Genomic DNA, 17825 nt, shown 5'->3' with positions numbered 1-17825 from the left:
TTTAGTAGGGATGGGGTTTCTCCATATTGGTCAGGCTGGTCTCAAACTCCCAACCTCAGGTGATCTGCCTTCCTCAGCTTCCCAAAGTGCTGGGATTATAAGCATGAACCCCTGTGCCCAGCGGTGAAAAGAAATTAAAGGCAAAGGTACAGTTTAAGCTTGAGGAGGAGTATTTCCTGATGTTAGATGATGCTGAAGAGAGCAGCTCTTTTTTTTTTTTTTTTTTTTTTTTTGAGATGGAGTCTTGCTTTGTCACCCAGGCTGGAGTGCAGTGGTGCGTTCTCGACTCACTGCAGCCTCTGCCTCCCAGGTTCCACAGATTCTCGTGACTCAGCCTCCTGAGTACCTGGGATTACAGGCACATACCACAACGCCCCACTAATTTTTGTATTTTTAGTAGAGACCGGGTTTCATCATGATGGCCAGGCTAGTTTCGAACTCCTCACTTCAAGTGATCCACCCGCCTCAGCCTCCCAAAGTGCTGGGATTACAGGTGCGAACCACCGCTCTAAGCCAAGAGAAGCTCTTTTATCAGGTGGTGTTTGTAAACTGCTTGTAATTAGGTTAAGGATTTAAATTAGATGCCGAGGGAATAGCATTATTCTTTGATAGATGAGCTTTGAAAACAGGTTGGGTTTTTCAGGAATAAAGCAGAGGCAGGGGATGACTTCTCAGACCTACTTCAGTCCTAAGACTGCTGGATACAATTCACCTGAAACTTGTAATAGCATTCCAAGTTTAGGCAGTAAATGTAGTTTCTTGGAAATATAAGCTCAGTTACTATTGCTGCCAAGTTTTAAAATCCAGGATATTGTTTTGTTCAGACAATTAAAATGTACTTCAGTAGTGTCCTTTTCAAGGAGAATTTTAGTTGATTAATGAAATGCATCTCAATTGTCTTATTCCAGTCATTGATTTCAATATAAGTTCTGGAGACTGAAGAAACATTGGAAATGCTGTCATTTTCAAAATTAGGATATTATGAACAAAATTGTCATTTTAAATTTATTTGATTGTGTTAATAAATTAAATTATTACATTTTGCTTAATCTTATCTCCAATGGAGGAATATGAAATAAACCTCAAACCAGGATGGGCGTTAGACTTTTCCTTATGGCTGTGGCACATAGATTTTTAATTCATTAACCTAGAATCTTGAAGCTTAAAATGAACTTTTTTTTTTTTTGAGGGTCTCACTCACCCTGTTGCCTGGGCTGGAGTGGAGTGGCGTGATCTCAGCCTACTGCAACCTCCTCCTCCCGGGATCCAGTGATTCTCCTGCCTCAGCCACCTGAGCAGCTGGGATTACAGACACACGCCACCACACCCAGCTAATTTTTTTTGTATTTTTAGTAGAGAGAGGATTTTGCCATGTTGGCCAGGCTGATCTCGAACTCCTGACCTCCAGCGATCCGCCTGCCTCAGCCTCCCAAAGTTTTGAGATTACAGGCGTGAACCACTGCGCCCAGCCTAAAAGGAACTTTAAATAAAGTCTTGGGTTTATCCCCTCACGTTTCAGAATTTTTTCTTCAAAGATTTTTATCTCATCCTTCTAATTAGGAGATAGGTGTTGAATTAATACTGTAGGTACTATCTAGAGGCCTGTGATCAAATTCCAGGAACTCTCAAGTGCTATTCTTCCATTTAAGAAGCTTAAAATTGACCAGTCTGGACAACATGGTGAAACCTCATCTCTACCAAAGATACAAAAAATTAGCCAAGCATGGTGGCGGGCATTTGTGGTCCCAGTTCTTTGGGAGGCTGAGGTGGGAGGATTGCTTGACCCCGGGAGGCAGAGGTTGCAGAACACCCCACTGTATTCCAGCCTGGGTAACAGAGTGAAACACAAAAACAAAAAAAGAAGCTGAAAATTGAATGGATCTGAAATATGCATGGTATTCAAGCCTAAGTCAGTATGAAATGGCTGGGGCCCTTCTCATTAGGTTTGGGAACTTCTGTTACAGTTTGAGTAAGCAAGGGCGAGCCAAACATTTGAAATGCTTTTGATATTATAAAATAAACTTTTTAAAAAGAGACAGCTGGCCGGGCGAAGTGGCTTGCGCCTGTAATCCCAGCACTTTGGGAGGCCAAGGTGGGTGGATCACAAGGTCAAGAGATTGAGAGCATCCTGGCCAACATGGTGAAACCCCGTCTCTACTAAAAATACAAAAAGTAGCCAGGCGCAGTGGCAGGCACCTGTAATCCCATTTACTCGGGAGGCTGAGGCAGGAGAGTTGCTTGAACCCAGGGGGCAGAGGTTTCAGTGAGCTGAGATCACACCACTGCACTCCAGCCTGGGCAACAGAGTGAAACTCCATCTCAAAAAATAAAAAATAAAAAAGAGACAACTAATGTTTGCAGTGAATATCACTTACAAAGAAACTCTTATAGCCCACTTCTAACTTGGCCTGGTAACTTGCATTATAGGTAATACTTATGAAAGTTATATTTTTCCTTTTATCAGCTTTGACTTAGCCAATCAGTTGCCACTGGTTGGTGTAGGAGTTGTAGATAAATTGTCAGAAACAAAGTTCAGTTGTTCCCAGGCCATTTGTATTTGAGCCTTGCCAGAAATTCTTGGAGCCTTGACAGAGAATAAAAGAGCCTCTAATACATTCAGGAAACTTGGGCCAAGGGAGGCCCAAATGTAAATATGTAATAATATACAAGATCTTGTTTATAAGAAATTCTAGGGCCGGGCGCGGTGGCTCAAGCCTGTAATCCCAGCACTTTGGGAGGCCGAGACGGGTGGATCACGAGGTCAGGAGATCGAGACCATCCTGGCTAACACGGTGAAACCCCGTCTCTACTAAAAAATACAAAAAACTAGCCGGGCGAGGTGGCAGGCGCCTGTAGTCCCAGCTACTCGGGAGGCTGAGGCAGGAGAATGGCGGGAACCCAGGAGGCGGAGCTTGCAGTGAGCTGAGATCCGGCCACAGCACTCCAGCCTGGGCGACAGAGCGAGACTCCGTCTCAAAAAAAAAAAAAAAAAAAGAAAGAAATTCTAGTTTACCTGCACCAGGATTTCTGATGAATTAACATGTTGTAGAGTGTGTCTACAATCAGAGAAGGAGTCAGTACTGCCTCCCAGTCGGCCACATGTACATTTACTATTTATTCATTGTTCTGTGTGTATAATGTCCCACTCTTGATCCCAGCCTTCTAGATCTTAGTCCATTTAAATGTTAGTTCCTCTTAGCTTCTCATAAGTGAATTTGGTTTTAAATGCTCAATTACTTCATGGAACATGAAGTCAGAAGTACAGTTCTCTATCTTATGCATTTGGCATCAGAATGGTAACCATTACATTCTTGTTATATCTGTTCTTATTAGAAACAAGATTTAATGTAGCCACTTCTGTCGTTTATGCTTCCCTAAATTTTCCTAGGAGTATCAGAATAGAGACAAAAAGATAGCCACGGGAGTCTCACCTCTGCCTTGCTAAATGGGTCATTTGAGCTGTGTAACTATGCCTCTTTTTCCCTTGGCCTGGCCATTTTGGAATAGTGACAGAGTTAAGAGGAGGGAGACTCTAAGAACAGCAGCACTGAAAAAAAAATTCCAAATAGAAATTTCTGACAAATATAATGAGCCAGTTGATGGATTAGAATTGTTTCTCTAAGGAAGAGGGGTTATTTTACACAGAAGAATTTGCCTCCAGAGCACATTTTTCTGGCTTCAAAGATCTGTCATTTTGCCAGGTGGGTGGTTAACGCCTGTAATCCCAGCACTTTGGGAGGCCGAAGTGGGTGGACCACCTGAGGCAGGAGTTCGAGACCAGCCTGGCCATCTGGCCAACATGATGAAACCCTGTCTCTGTAAAAATACAAAAATTAGGCGCGGTGGCATGCGCCTGTAATCCCAGTTACTCGGAAGGCTGAGGCAGGAGAATCGCTTAAACCCAGGAAGCAGAGGTTGCAGTGAGCCGAGATCGCGCCATTGCACTCCAACCTGAGTGACAGAGGGAGACCCTGTCTCAAAAAAAAAAAAAAAAAAAACCAGGTGCAGTGGCTCGCGCCTGTAATCCTAGCACTTTGGGAGGCCGAGGCAGGCGAATTGCCTGAGCCTGGGCAACATGGTGAAACCTCATCTGTACTAAAATACAAAAAAAAAAAAAAAAAAAAAAAAGCCAGGCATGGCAGCATGTGCCTATAGTCCCAGCTACCCAGGAGGCTGAGGCAGGAGAATTGCTTGAACCTGGGAGGCAGAGATTGCAGTAAGCCGAGATCACACCACTGCACTCCAGCATGGGGGACAGAGCAAGACTCCGTCTCTTGGAAAAAAAAAAGCTGTCTTTAAAATTATTAACAAATGAAAGAAGAGTAGCCTAGACTATACACTCAATGAGGGCATAGATCATGTCTCTCTCTTCCACCATTGAATCCTCAGCACTTGGCATTGTTATTGTATATGTATAATAAATATTTACATAAATATTCATAATATATACATAAATATATGTGTATTATTTGAATGTGTTGCCTGTAGTTGTTTTATTTTTAAGGCTTATAAGATACCTTTTGGCTTTGGGAGGCCAAGACGGGCAGATCACGAGGTCAGGAGATCAAGACCATCCTGGCTAACACAGTGAAACCCCATCTCTACTAAAAAAAAATACAAAAAAAACTAGCCAGGCGAGGTGGCGGGTGCCTGTAGTCCCAGCTACTCGGGAGGCTGAGGCAGGAGAATGGCGTAAACCCGGGAGGCGGAGCTTGCAGTGAGCTGAGGTCCAGCCACTGCACTCTAGCCTGGGTGACAGAACAAGACTCTGTCTCAAAAAAAAAAAAAAAAAAAAAGATACCTTTTGGAACTTACTAAGAAAATTTCCAAACATGTTAAAGTAGAAAGTACATCCTCAGCCAGGCATGGTGACTCACACCTGTTAAAAAAAAAAAAAAAAAAGAAAGAAAGTACATCCTCATAAACTCATTACTCAGCTTTTTTTTTTTTTTTTTTTTTTTTTTTTGGACTAGAGTCTCACTCTGTTACCCAGGCTGGAGGGCAGCGGTGTGATCTCAGCTCACTGCAACCTCTGCCTCTTGGGTTCCAGCGATCCTCCTGCCTCAGCCTCCTGAGTAGCTGGGATTACAGGCATGCGCCACCACACCCAGCTAATTTTTTTTTGTATTTTTAGTAGAGACAGGGTTTCACCATGTTGGCTAGGCTGGTCTTGAACTCCTGACCTCAGGTGATCTGCCTACTTGGCTTCCCAAAGTGCTGGGATTATAGGCATAAGCCACCGCGCCTGGCCATTACTCAGCTTTAATAACCATCAACCTTTTGCCTGACGACTTTCATCTATCCCCACTCCGTGTTAAATTTTTTTGTTGAAACATTTTAAAGTAAAACTCAGAAACCATGTCATTTCACTCCCAGTACTTAAGAAAAAGTCACAGTAACCACAATGCCATTATTACATTAACTGTAAATCCTTAATTTCATCTAAGACCCTGTCCGTATTCAAATTTTCTGAGGGTCTTTTTAAAAATTAAGCAATAAATTAAAACTTTTGACAAAAAATGAGAAGTTTCTGAAAATGCAATCTCCTTTAATTATCATTGAAACTTAAGAAAATCTTATAGTGCATTAACATGCAGGAATTCAGTATAGCAAAGTCAATACTCGCCTTAGATGTTGCTAATAGTTTGCTCCATATTATAATTGTTTGTGGGAATTGCATCTCTGAGACCAATGCTCACATTCATATACGTCACATTTCCCTCTTCAATCTTTATTACACACTGTGGTAATTAGTATAAATTACGCTAATAACAAACATCTTATTGAGCATTTACTGTGTGCCAAGCACGGTGCTTTACATGTATTATTTTATAAGATTCTTAAAACAACCAGACAGATAGGTATTATTATATCTCCCTCCAATTAATTTAGTAACTTACCAAAGGTTTTATAGCTAGTATACAAGCTGAGATTTTAATTTATGTCTCCTAACTACTGACTCTGCTGCCTTCCTGAGTATGCTAAAGACGCTGATGAAAAAGGGTTGAAATGATCTGAAATTAACATTCTAAATTTCATAATATCTCTGTTGTGTGCTAACTTCCAGGCTGTAAGACTGGAAAGTACTTACCAGAATCGAACACGCTATATGGTAGTGGTTTCAACTAATGGTAGACAAGACACCGAAGAAAGCATCGTCCTAGGAATGGATTTCTCCTCTAATGACAGGTATGGTGGTACCATTTCAAAATGTGAAAACTGCGTTTTAAGTAACCTGTTCCAGTTGTTTTTTTTTTTGGTCGGGGGGCAGGGGGACGGAATGTCATCACTCTGTTGCCCAGACTGGAATGCAGTGGCACAATCTTGGTTCACTGCAACCTCTGCCTCCTGGGTTCAAGCAATTCTCCTACCTCAGCCTCCCGAGTAGCTGGGATTACAGGTGTGCACCACTATGCCCGATTAATTTTTGTATTTTTAGTAGAGACAGAGTTTTGCCATGTTGGCCAGTTTCAAACTCCTGACTTCAAGTGATCCACCCACCTCAGCCTCCCAAAGTGCTGAGATGACAGGCGTGAGCCACCGTGCCTGACCCCAGTTGCCTTTTATCACAAAAATATCTTGTGCAGTTCTGCTGTTAAAGTACAAGACATAAAACTAAAGAACATAAGTATCTTAGCCACAGTCTTGAGAAACAAGAATGTTTAGTGAATGTCTTTGGTCCTGAGTTTCTAATTTACCATTATTCCATACCTTCATCTCATCTTTAGATAGTCACAATATAAAGCAAGTGGTTTCAAAGTTACATTTAAAAAGCTGCCTTTTTATTTATTTTTTTGAGACAATGTCTCGCTCTGTTGTCCAGGCTGAAGTGCCGTGATACAGTCACAGCTCACTACAGCCTCAAATTCCTCCACCTCAGCCTCCTAAGTAGCTGGAAGTACAGGCATGCACCACCATACCCAGCTATTTGGTCTTTTTTTTTTTTTTTTTTTCCTTATTTTTCTGGAGACGAGATTTCCTTATGTTGGCCAGGCTGGTCTTGAATTCCTGGGCTTAAGCGATCCTTCCACTTGGGCTTCCCAAAGTTCTGGAATTATAGGCATGAGCCTTGCACCTGGCCTACTCTATTGTAGTCAGTAATGATTCACTTCGGTGATTATAGGGCACCCAGCCTTTGTGGTAGTATACCAGTGGTCCCAGATCCAAAGAGATCCCACTTAAACTACCATCTGTTTTGTTTATCCATGTCCTTAAACCTTGCTTTTACCAAATGTTTTGCCTCCTTTTTCCTTTTATTGAGTTAAAGAGGATGGTGGAGGAGCGGGCATGGGGCGGTACAGGATGGCTCCTTAAACTCAAAGCAGAACTTTTTATGTACCTTTGGCTTTAGCTGTACTTTATATTCTATGATGAAAGATAACACACAACACCTGTCCTTTTTGTGTGTCATTAAGGTTTGTTGCTTTCCTTTTTTATTTTTCCCACTTTTTCTGGAGAAACCTTCGGAAGACTGTGGAATGTGGCTGCTAAGCAGATCTTTACACTCTGGATAATAAGCCTCAGGAAATCCTGCCAGATGTCTCAAAGCATTGACTTCCTGGTTCAGGACTAGAATGGAACTTTGGAGTAGCTAGGGGTGTGACCCAGGCCTAGGGAAATTTAGTCACAAAGAGAGGAGGAGCCTGGGAATGATTCTAATTGTCCTGATGTTGAGGGGAAAAAAATCACTTTATCACTAGAAAGTTTCCCAAACCAATGTTTACCTTATTCCTATATAGAAGTCAACCTGAAAATAACTTGGGGGTTCACAGGGATTCCCAAAGCCAAAGTTATTAGCTTGTATACCACTTAACAGCATTTAATTGTAGGCTCTAAATTTACACGGGCTTGTAAACCACATTTAGGAAGCTTTCTCCTGCATGGTTTTAACTTCTGATTAAGCAATGGAGCTTTCAGTAAGCATTTTCCTATAACAGCACCTACCTTGTTTACATTCATTAGGATTTCAGAACCTCTAATTTAGGTTTTTAATCTCTCTAGATCTGTATTGTCCAGTATAGTAGCCACTAACCATATGTGCCCCTTCCTTCCTTCTTGCCTGCCTGCCTGCCTGCCTGCCTGCCTTCCTTCCTTCTTTCATCTTCCTTCCTTTCTTTTTTCCTTTTTGTGGAGAACACGGTCTCTCTGTGTTGTCCAGGCTGGTCTCAACTCCTGAGCTCCTGCCTCTGCCTTCCTGAGTGCTGGGATTATAGGCATGAGCGACTGCATACAGCATGCATGTGTCTTTTTAAATAGATTAAAATTAAATGAAATTTCAGTTCCTCAGTTCCAACTAGTCACATTTCAAGTATTCAGTAACCGTATGTGCTAGTGGCTATCATGTTAGTACATGTATAGAACATTTTCCATTCTTGCAGAAAGTTCAGTTGGACAGCACTGTTCTAGCTAGTATTTCCTTTGTTCAGTTCTCCCTGACCCCCTCCCTTGAAAACCCTATAAAACAGGAACAGGAACCTCACAAAGCTTCAATTGAATCTTCCCCTAGAGACAGAAGACAATAACAGCAGATTCTCCTGACCCAGAATATCAGCAAGCACATGTCTAATCTTAATCTCTTTCACTTTGTCCTAAACTTTACCAGAAAGAATGCATATTAATATAGGTACCCAGTAGTTTATATTCAGTGAATTACATCTATCTTTTGCCAGTGGCCCTGTCTGATTCATATCTGACCAGTGTCACTAGCCAAAGGAAATGTTAGTTTATAGAAGACAAAATAAGACATGAAACACTAGAAACTAGTTTTCATTCTGTTTGCTAAACTTACTATTATGAAATTCCCATACATCCTCGCTTTAATGAGTTCCTTGGACTGTAAGAAGTCTCAGGTGCTCAGGTAATCTAAATCATTTCTGTCTCAGTTGTTGTTGAAGGAATTTGAATTTGTATCATTTCATATCTGAGAATGTAAAATGTTAATGCTTCAAAATAGTATTAAGCCTAAGTGGAACCCAGATAATGACAAGTACAAATAGTTCTTAATAATATGTCGCAGCCAATTCATTTAGCCCATTTACAAGTTCTTTGAGTATTATATTTAAATAAATTTTTTAGTATGCAGCATAATCTTGATTTCTAAAATGTAACATATATTTCAAGTTATAAAATAATAGATCTTCGTGGTTTGTTGTTGTGGTTTTTTTTTTTCCATTTCTTTTTGTACTCCTAACACCTTGAAATGTCTGGTACATAGTAGGCACTAAATAAATCGTTATTGAATGAGTTGAATATTTACTAAAGTAAGTAGTTATACTTTAATGGAGAAAAATCTTGAGAGACTGAGGTAACCTGGATAAAAATACCAAGTGTGCCTTATTCAGGCTTTTCCTTCCTGTTGTGTGAAAAAGCTACTTCTTTTTTTTTTTTTTTTTTTTTTTTTTTTTGAGACAGAGTCTCGCTCTGTGGCCAAGCTGGAGTGCAGTGGCACAATTTCGGCTCACTGCAACCTCCGCCTCCCGGGTTCAAGCGATTCTCCTGCCTTAGCCTCCCGAGCAGCTGGGACTACAGGCACACACCACCATGCCCAGCTAATTTTTGTATTTTTAGTAGAGACGGGGTTTCACCATGTTGACCAGGATGGTCTCGATCTCTTGACCTTGTGATCCGCCCGCCTCTGCTTCCCAAAGTGCTGGGATTACAGACATGAGCCACCACACCCAGCTAAAAAAGCTGCTGCTTAATGTAAAAAAGCATTCTGGCCTGAATACAAGCCAAAAATGTAATGTTGATTCCTGTCTATCAATGTCACTTGTCCAAAGGTTAACCAAAATCTGGTCACAAGCTTATAGATCACACCCTTTTGCAGCGTCTATATCTTTTTATATAGTTAATTTCTGGATTTGTCACTGGGCTACCAACCCATCATATTTATACTCCAAATTATACTTGTTGCTAAGAACCTGGCTAAGCACTCACTAAATACAAAGCAAAAAGCTACCATAAAACTATCCCGACTTCATCTTGTGAAGCCATTTTCAAAAAAAATTTTTTGTGCGCTCATCTCATCTGCTCAACAAAACTTATGGTAGAGCTGTCTTGCTCCTGGACTCTGGCATGGTAGCTGTGTTTCTGTTGTTCAGGTCCAGGTTGCAATGTGGATAAGCTCTTTCAGTCTTGATTTGAATCTCCTGAGCTCTGGAATCACTCTTTTTGAGACAGAGTCTTGCTCTGTCTCCAGAGCTGGAGTACAATGGTACAGTCTCAGCTCACTGCAACTTCTGCCTCCCAGGTTCAAGTGATTCTCCTGCCTCAGCCTCCTGAGTAGCTGGGATAACAGGCGCTTGCCACTGCACCCAGCTAATTTTTGTATTTTTAGTGTAGAGACAGGGTTTCACCATGTTGGCCAGGCTGGTCTTGAACTCCTGACCTCAGGTGATCCGCCCACCTCGGCCTCCCAAAGTGCTGGGATTACAGCCTGGCCAACATGGTGAAACCCCATCTCTACTAAAAGTACAAAAAATTAGCCGGGTGTGGTGGCGCTCACCTGTAATCCCAGCTACTGGGGAGGCTGAGGTAGGGGAATTGCTTGAACCCGGGAGTCAGAGGTTTCAGTGAGCCGAGACTGCGCTACTGCACTCCAGCCTGGGCAACAAAGTAAGACTGCATCTCAAAAAAAAAAAAAAATCATTGGAGTTCAGTTGGGCACTGTACCTTGTGCTAAGACCTGCCAAATGCAAGTCAGCAGCAATCATCTGCATTTTTTAGATAGTGGCCATTTGCAAGATGACAATGTAGGAAGCTGAGTCAGCAAGTTTTCTTCATTAAATATTTAAGGAACTGACTCACTATCTCTTTAAAACAGCTCCTGAGGACATACATAAGATTAATAGTGATATGATAGAAATTTCTTCACTGTAACACGTATGCCAGAATTTAGAATTTAAGGGTTTATCCTTGGTGTTGAAAGAGTTAGTAAACAAAAGACTGCTTCCCAGAGTAACAGGGAGTAACTTCTGGACTCTTTCTTGTCTTGCAGTAGCACTTGTACCATGGGCTTAGTTTTGCCTCTCTGGAGCGACACGCTAATTCATTTGGATGGTGATGGGTAAGAGATTTCCTTTTTTATTCTGTTACAGAAAGCCAAGGGGTGGGGCTCCATCTTACTGCACATTCATTCAGCTAAAAGGGAGGCCCAGTGTGCCAACCGAACTTTCATGTCAGCAGCTCAATGAGTCCTTTTAAACTCCTGTTTTGTAAAGTGGAGTAAAAATACAACTTGCCAGGGTCTCTCACTTCTGTTCTTCTAGGCCGACTGTGGTAGGAATCAAGACAAAGAAGAACTAGTTTGTTGGCTCTTTAATCTGAGCGTGTGGGACTGTTGCAATGCTCTCCCAAAGGATGATATGTTCTGTTTCAAATAACCTCTTGCCGCCTCTGCCAGCTGTCAGCCTACAGTATAACCCCTTTGCTATGCCAGTTCCTTCCAGTGACCCCACCCCCACCCTACCTCCTAATGTTTTTAGAATGTGTCCCCAAGAGACCAAGATGTTTGCTCCAGTTTATAAAACCAGGGTCAGATTTGCTAAGAACCCACAAGACCTCCAAATAGAAATATACGGAACATTTTGTCCATAGCTACAGCTGGGAAACTGTATTTAATTCCCTAACTCCAATATAGGAATCCATTCATTTTGCTTGGTAGATGAAGTCAAGACAATTTGTCAAAGCTTTTCTGTCAAGTCTTATTCTCTAGTTAAAACTTCTACATGAAATGCCTGATGATTCCCTCTACGGAGCCAGTTGTGGTTAGCCTGGGATACATCCGTGAAAACTCACAACTGAAATAACCTACCCTAATTTGTGGATTTTTGTCTTGTTCTCATTTGTCCTTAGTGGGTTCAGTGTATCGACGGATAACAGAGTTCACATATTCAAACCTGTATCTGTGCAGGCAATGTGGTAAGATGACTTTTACTATCTCTACAAAAGTGTTTTAATGTTATTGGAGCAATATTTTGTAAGAAATGTCTGAAATGGTACAATTTGCTTTGAAAATGCTAAATGATCTGTTTGTGTAACCATCGTAGTTAAAGATGACCTAGAAATGCAATATTCAAATTTTTAACAACTGGAAGGCCTTGAGTATTGGTGAACAAGTGAAATTCAGAGGAATTCAGAGGTGGTATTCTTAGGCTCTGGCAGAGACTTAACGGTTTAGATAAGCCAGTTGATACTGAGCTTTATTAGGGACACATTGACTAAGTTAATTACTTAGTGGACTAAGAGCCAAATCTAGAACATACAGTGCTACGCATTAGCTATTTCTTTTTTTTTTTTTTTTTTTTGAGACGAAGCCTCACTCTGTTGCCCAGGGTGGAGTGCAGTGGCGCAATCTCGGCTCACTGCCACCTCTGCCTCCCAGGTTCAGGCGATTCTCCTGCCTCAGCCTCCCGAGTAGCTAGGACTACAGGCACGTGCCACTGTGCCTGGCTAATTTTTTTGTATTTTTTAGTAGAGACAGGGTTTCACCATATTGGCCAGGCTGGTCTCAAACTCCCAACCTCATGATCTGCCCACCTCGGCCCCCCAAAGTGCTGGAATTACAGGTGTGAGCCACTGCGCCTGGCCTGCATTAGCTATTTCTTAAGGTAACCAGGGATAGCATTCACAGAGTTACTTTATGGATAGATAAATTTCCATTTAAACTGCTGGTGGCTATTTGCATAATGCAAATAAAGCCTAGAGAAAACATTATACTTGCTAATAACCATCAGCTGGCATATGGACATTTCAGGGCTATTTACTACATGCCAGATGTTTTACATGGATTTTATTTAATCATCATACCAAGCCCCCAAAATAATATTATTAGCCCCTTACTATGGGTGAGAAAACATGCTTTGGAGGGGTTACATAACTGCCCTGAGAGTATTTCTTACATTTAGACAGGATAGGTATTTCTCTCTCTCTCTCTCTCTCTCTCTCTCTGTCTCTCTTTTAAAGAGACAAGGTCTCCCTCTGTTGCCCAGGCTGGAGTGCAGTGGTGCAATCATAGCTTATGGCAGCCTCCAACTCCTGGGCTCGAGTGTTCTTCCTACCTCAGCCTCCTAAGCAGCTATGACTACATGCATGTGCCACTACACCTGGCTAATTTTTTAAATTTTTTTGTGGAGACGGGGGTCTCTCTGTGTTGCGCAGGCTGGTCTTGAACTCCTGGCCTCAAGCAGTCCTCCTGCCTTGGCCTCCCAAAGTGCTGGGATTGCAGGTGTGAGCCACTTCACCTCGCCTCTTATTCTCTTATTTTAGATTATCTAGAAAATTATCTAATAGCTGGGCGCGGTGGTTCAAGCCTGTAATCCCAGCACTTTGGGAGGCCAAGACAGGCGGATCACAGTCAGGAGATCGAGACCATCCTGGCTAACACAGTGAAACCCCGTCTCTACTAAAAAATAAAAAAACTAGCCAGGCGAGGTGGCGGGCGCCTGTAGTCCCAGCTACTCGGGAGGCTGAGGCAGGAGGATGGCGTAAACCCAGGAGGCGGAGCTTGCAGTGAGCTGAGATCGGGCCACTGCACTCCAGCCTGGGCGACAGAGCAAGACTCCGTCTCAAAAAAAAAAAAAAAAGAAAAAGAAAATTATCTAATATAGCCAGAGAATGATGTGACTAAGATTCAGAATTCATTCCCTAGTCAGGGATTTGAATTTCAATTTCTTATTCAGCTGCCTGTTAGGTAGTAGAAGTCCCCGTGAGGAGTGGAATGGACAGAATGCAAGCAAAACAAGAAATAAAAGAGCCTGAAAAAGACCCCGGGGAGATAATCTACCCCTGAAAACAGAATTGATAGGATGGAAGTGGGTGGAGTCCAAAGCGTCACTGAACAATTAAGTCTTATCATTACCTGCAGTAATTGAGATAGGACAGAGTTTCAGGTCATGTGTTTAGACCAGATTTTTAGAGTTAGGACATATTTTGCAGGTAAGTTTCTCATGGAAAACTTAGGAAATTTATGACCTCCTTTGACTAAGGTTCAGTTAAAGACAATTGACTTATCTGTTCTTAAGTAACAAGTAAATCCAAACAGCAGTAACAACCATAAATGACAGCATTTTCAGGTATATTTTGGGGAAGAGTACAGAGCAGTCTTAATTCAAGTAATAACCTTAAATCAAGCTTTGATGTTCTAAAGCAAGCTTGTCCAACCTATGGCCCATAGGCCACATGCATCCCAGAACGGCTTTGCATGCGGCCCAACACAAATTCATAAAACTTTCCTAAAATTCTAATCCAAATTCATAAAACTTTCCTAAAATACGAGATTTTTTTTGCAATTTTTTTTTTTTTTAAGCTCATTAGCTATCATTAGTGTATTCTGTGTGTGGCCCAAGACAGTTCTTCCAATGTGGCCCAGGGAAGCCAAAAAATTGGACATCCCTGTAAAAGTAAACTGATCCTAGCTCTTATTGCAGAATAAACTTTTCTTGATGTACCTTATGGGGAGTAGTGAGTTGAAGTCACAGGAGAAAAAAAATAGATGATGTGTGGATCAAAGCAACGTTTAGACCAGGTGTTTCCTTTACAGGAAGATAGTTACTGCAGCCTCCCACTCCGATGCAGCTGGAGTATCTGAGGTGCCTAGGCCTTGAGTATATTTTAGGACAGTTGCACCAGACTCTGTGGCATATGCTTTTGGAGCATGTGTTTCCTAGATGAAGAAACATGCATTAGGCATTCTGTAAGTTACACTAAGCTGGCTCTTACCTTTGAATCTGTGTAATGAAACTGAAATTCTCAGATTATTCTCTTGAGACTTTGGCTTACTTTGAATAATAGAAAGCATTTTTAAAAGACTCTGCAACTTTTTTTTAAGGAAAACATTTGTGTTTTCCTAATAAAAATGGACCGACACATTTCCCCTTATTAAATTGGTTTAAATTTGTTTTCTTAATTTACATTGTATAGGGTGGACAGGGATTCAAGGAACAAACACTGTGATGTACTATTGGTGGAAGAATGAACTGGAGCAGCCTTTCTGGAGAGTGATTTGCCAATATGCCTTATCATTTTGCATGATCTTTGTCCTAGTAACTCTACTTCTATGAGTTTACTCCATGTTTGTAAACATGGATGTGTGCAAAGATTTTAGCTATAAGAATGTTTGTCAGTGTTCTAATAATAGCAAAAAATGAAAAACAATTTAAACGATTGAAAAATAGGAATTAGTAAATTATGGTACATCTATATCATTAAATATTATGCAACCATTAAAAATGACAGTTGAAAAATATTTGACATGGAAAGATGTTGATGATAGGCTGTAAAACAAAAGAGCAAGTTATAGATGGTATGGAGAATATGGTCATATCTTTGTTTATTATACATCTATGCATAGCCAAAAAGACTGGAAAAATCCACTAAAACCTTAACAGCGGTTATTTCAGGGTGGTAGGATTACAGGATATTTCTGCCTTTTCTCTGAGGTCCCTAATTTTCTAAAGTAGACATGCATCATTTTTGTTACGAGGGAAACAAAAATATATATATATTTTTTTGAGACAGAGTCTTGCTCTGTCACCCAGGCTGGAGTGCAGTGGCACCATCTCAGCTCACTGCAGCCTCCGTCTCCCAGGTTCAAGCGATTCTCCCACCTCAGCCTCCCGAGTACCTGGGACTACAGGCATGTGCCACTGCTCACTGGCTAATTCTTGTATTTTTAGTAGAGACGGGGTTTCACCATGTTGGTTAGGCTGATCTTGATCTCCTGACCTCAAGTGATCCACCCACCTTGGCCTCCCAAAGTGCTAGGATTACAGGCATGAGCCACCATGCCTGGCCATAATGTCTTTTTTCTTAGAGAGACATTAGTTTATAGCTAATGACATTTCACTCAACAAATACTAATTGAGCTCCACCTATGAACTAGGTATTCTTTTACTCACTTGGGTAAACAAAGTGTAGAAAGGTTCTTGCTCTTGTATAACTTACTTCGTAGTATTTCTAGCTTAAGCTTTTCCCACATATATAATGAAAAATGTACTTTTCAATTTGTTTACTCTTCTTGGATTCCTGAGTTCAGACAGAGCCAGAAGGTTTAATTAGTCTCAGAATTACCAGAGTTAGGCCAGGCACGGTGGCTCACACCTGTAATCCCAGCATTTTTGGAGGCCAAGACGGACGGATGTCTTGAGTCCAGGAGTTCCAGACCTGCCTGACCAACATAGCAAAAACCTGTTCAACTAAAAATACAAAAATTAACCTAGTGTAGTGGCATGCACCTGTAATCCCAGCTACTACTCGGGAGGCTGAGGCATGAGAATCACCGGAACCCAGGAGGTAGAGGTTGCAGTAAGCAGAGATCACACCACTGCACTCCAGCCTCGGCGACAGAATGAGTCACTGTCTCAACAAAAAAGAATAACCAGATCTGTTCTTAGAAAGTAGCTCAGGCCGGGCGCGGTGGCTCAAGCCTGTAATCCCAGCACTTTGGGAGGCCGAGACGGGCGGATCACGAGGTCAGGAGATCGAGACCATCCTGGCTAACACAGTGAAACCCCGTCTCTACTAAAAATACAAAAACTTAGCCGGGCGAGGTGGCGGGCGCCTGTAGTCCCAGCTACTCGGGAGGCTGAGGCAGGAGAATGGCGTAAACCCGGGAGGCGGAGCTTGCAGTGAGCTGAGATCCGGCCACTGCACTCCAGCCTGGGTGACAGAGCAAGACTCCGTCTCAAAAAAAAAAAAAAAAAAAAAAAAAAGAAAATAGCTCATGGATTTAAAGAGACTAGGAGACTAAGACAGCAGGAATAATAAATATCATTAGATCAAAACTTCCTGAACATTAAAGGACATGTCCTCAAGGCTTAGGGACATCCATCTATGTGATCTTTGTGAAGCCTCTTAAGAATTACAGAAAATGTATGCTGTAACATCCTGTGCTGAGGGAAACAAATCCTTATATGGCAAATTAGTCAGATCTTTAGTTTTCTAATGATACAGCAGTCACTGCATGGATCATGTGCTCCGTAGGTACCTGGACCTATTTTTCACTGGTGAGTTGTCAGCTCTCCTTCCCCATCTTCTCCCTACCTTAATGATGCATCATATCTTTCAGCAAATGTCTTGTCCCTTGCTGTGGGTAGATAATATGGTATAATCAGAATTGGAGAATCTTGAATTTCAAGGAGTAGATTCTCCAGAGGACAAATTCTATAGAATTTAAAAATTAGAAGAGTTTGAGGTACACAGGTTATTGGCCTTTGGCACCCCACAGTTCTATGGTGCTCATTTCCCAGCATATCTTTCAGGTCTGCACTACAGAGCTTACACAAGGCTTGTGAAGTCGCCAGAGCGCATAACTACTACCCAGGCAGCCTATTTCTCACCTGGGTGAGTTATTATGAGAGCCATATCAACTCAGATCAATCCTCAGTCAATGAATGGAATGCTATGCAAGATGTCCAGTCCCACCGGCCCGACTCTCCAGCTCTCTTCACCGACATGTAAGTCAGTTTGCTAAGGATTATGGAAGTTCTCTACATTATGTCCTGAGGAGTCATAAGAAGCATGTTCCTCCCTAATCTTTTCTCTTGGGGAATTAATCTTACCTAGGAATATTAGTCACTGTCAGTACCACATATCTGCCACATATGAAGAATCCTATTCTTGCTGTTGCCTGCAAAGGCCTGAGAAGCTTCACCCCAAGGTACAGTGGAGTCTCCATAGTCAAAAACTGCAATACCATAAAATTTCATTATTCAGATTCCACTAATTTGAAAATTGAGTTTAAAGGAGTTGCGCTGAAGTTTCAGTTTGCATTATCTGAAAGAATCAGTTTAGTAAGCATTACTGGTGATATAAAGAAGCTTTCAAAG

General features: G+C 41.6%; 1 protein-coding gene across 10 annotated transcripts in view; it reads left to right on the top strand.

Annotated features, from left to right (window-relative positions):
• The window catches only part of SSH2 (slingshot protein phosphatase 2), a 303694-nt gene that overhangs the window by 236357 nt on the left and 49512 nt on the right, over window positions 1–17825 (top strand). For 5 of the 10 annotated variants that reach the window (XM_003912549.4, XM_003912550.4, XM_009190023.3 and 2 more), the window contains 4 exons: window positions 6068–6189; window positions 10997–11065; window positions 11854–11919; window positions 17259–17453. In XM_003912549.4, the coding sequence (XP_003912598.2) occupies window positions 6068–6189; window positions 10997–11065; window positions 11854–11919; window positions 17259–17453 (452 nt within the window). Of the gene's footprint in view, window positions 1–6067; window positions 6190–10996; window positions 11066–11853; window positions 11920–14919; window positions 15493–17258; window positions 17454–17825 lie in introns of those variants that run through there. The other 5 variants (XM_021928216.2, XM_021928214.2, XM_021928215.2 and 2 more) reach the window with 2 other exon arrangements.

This window comes from Papio anubis, chromosome 17 (assembly GCF_008728515.1).
Source record: "Papio anubis isolate 15944 chromosome 17, Panubis1.0, whole genome shotgun sequence".
Taxonomy (NCBI): Eukaryota; Metazoa; Chordata; class Mammalia; order Primates; family Cercopithecidae; genus Papio; species Papio anubis.
The sequence above is the reverse complement of the archived record's forward strand: the minus strand, read 5'-3'. Positions and strand labels throughout refer to the sequence as shown.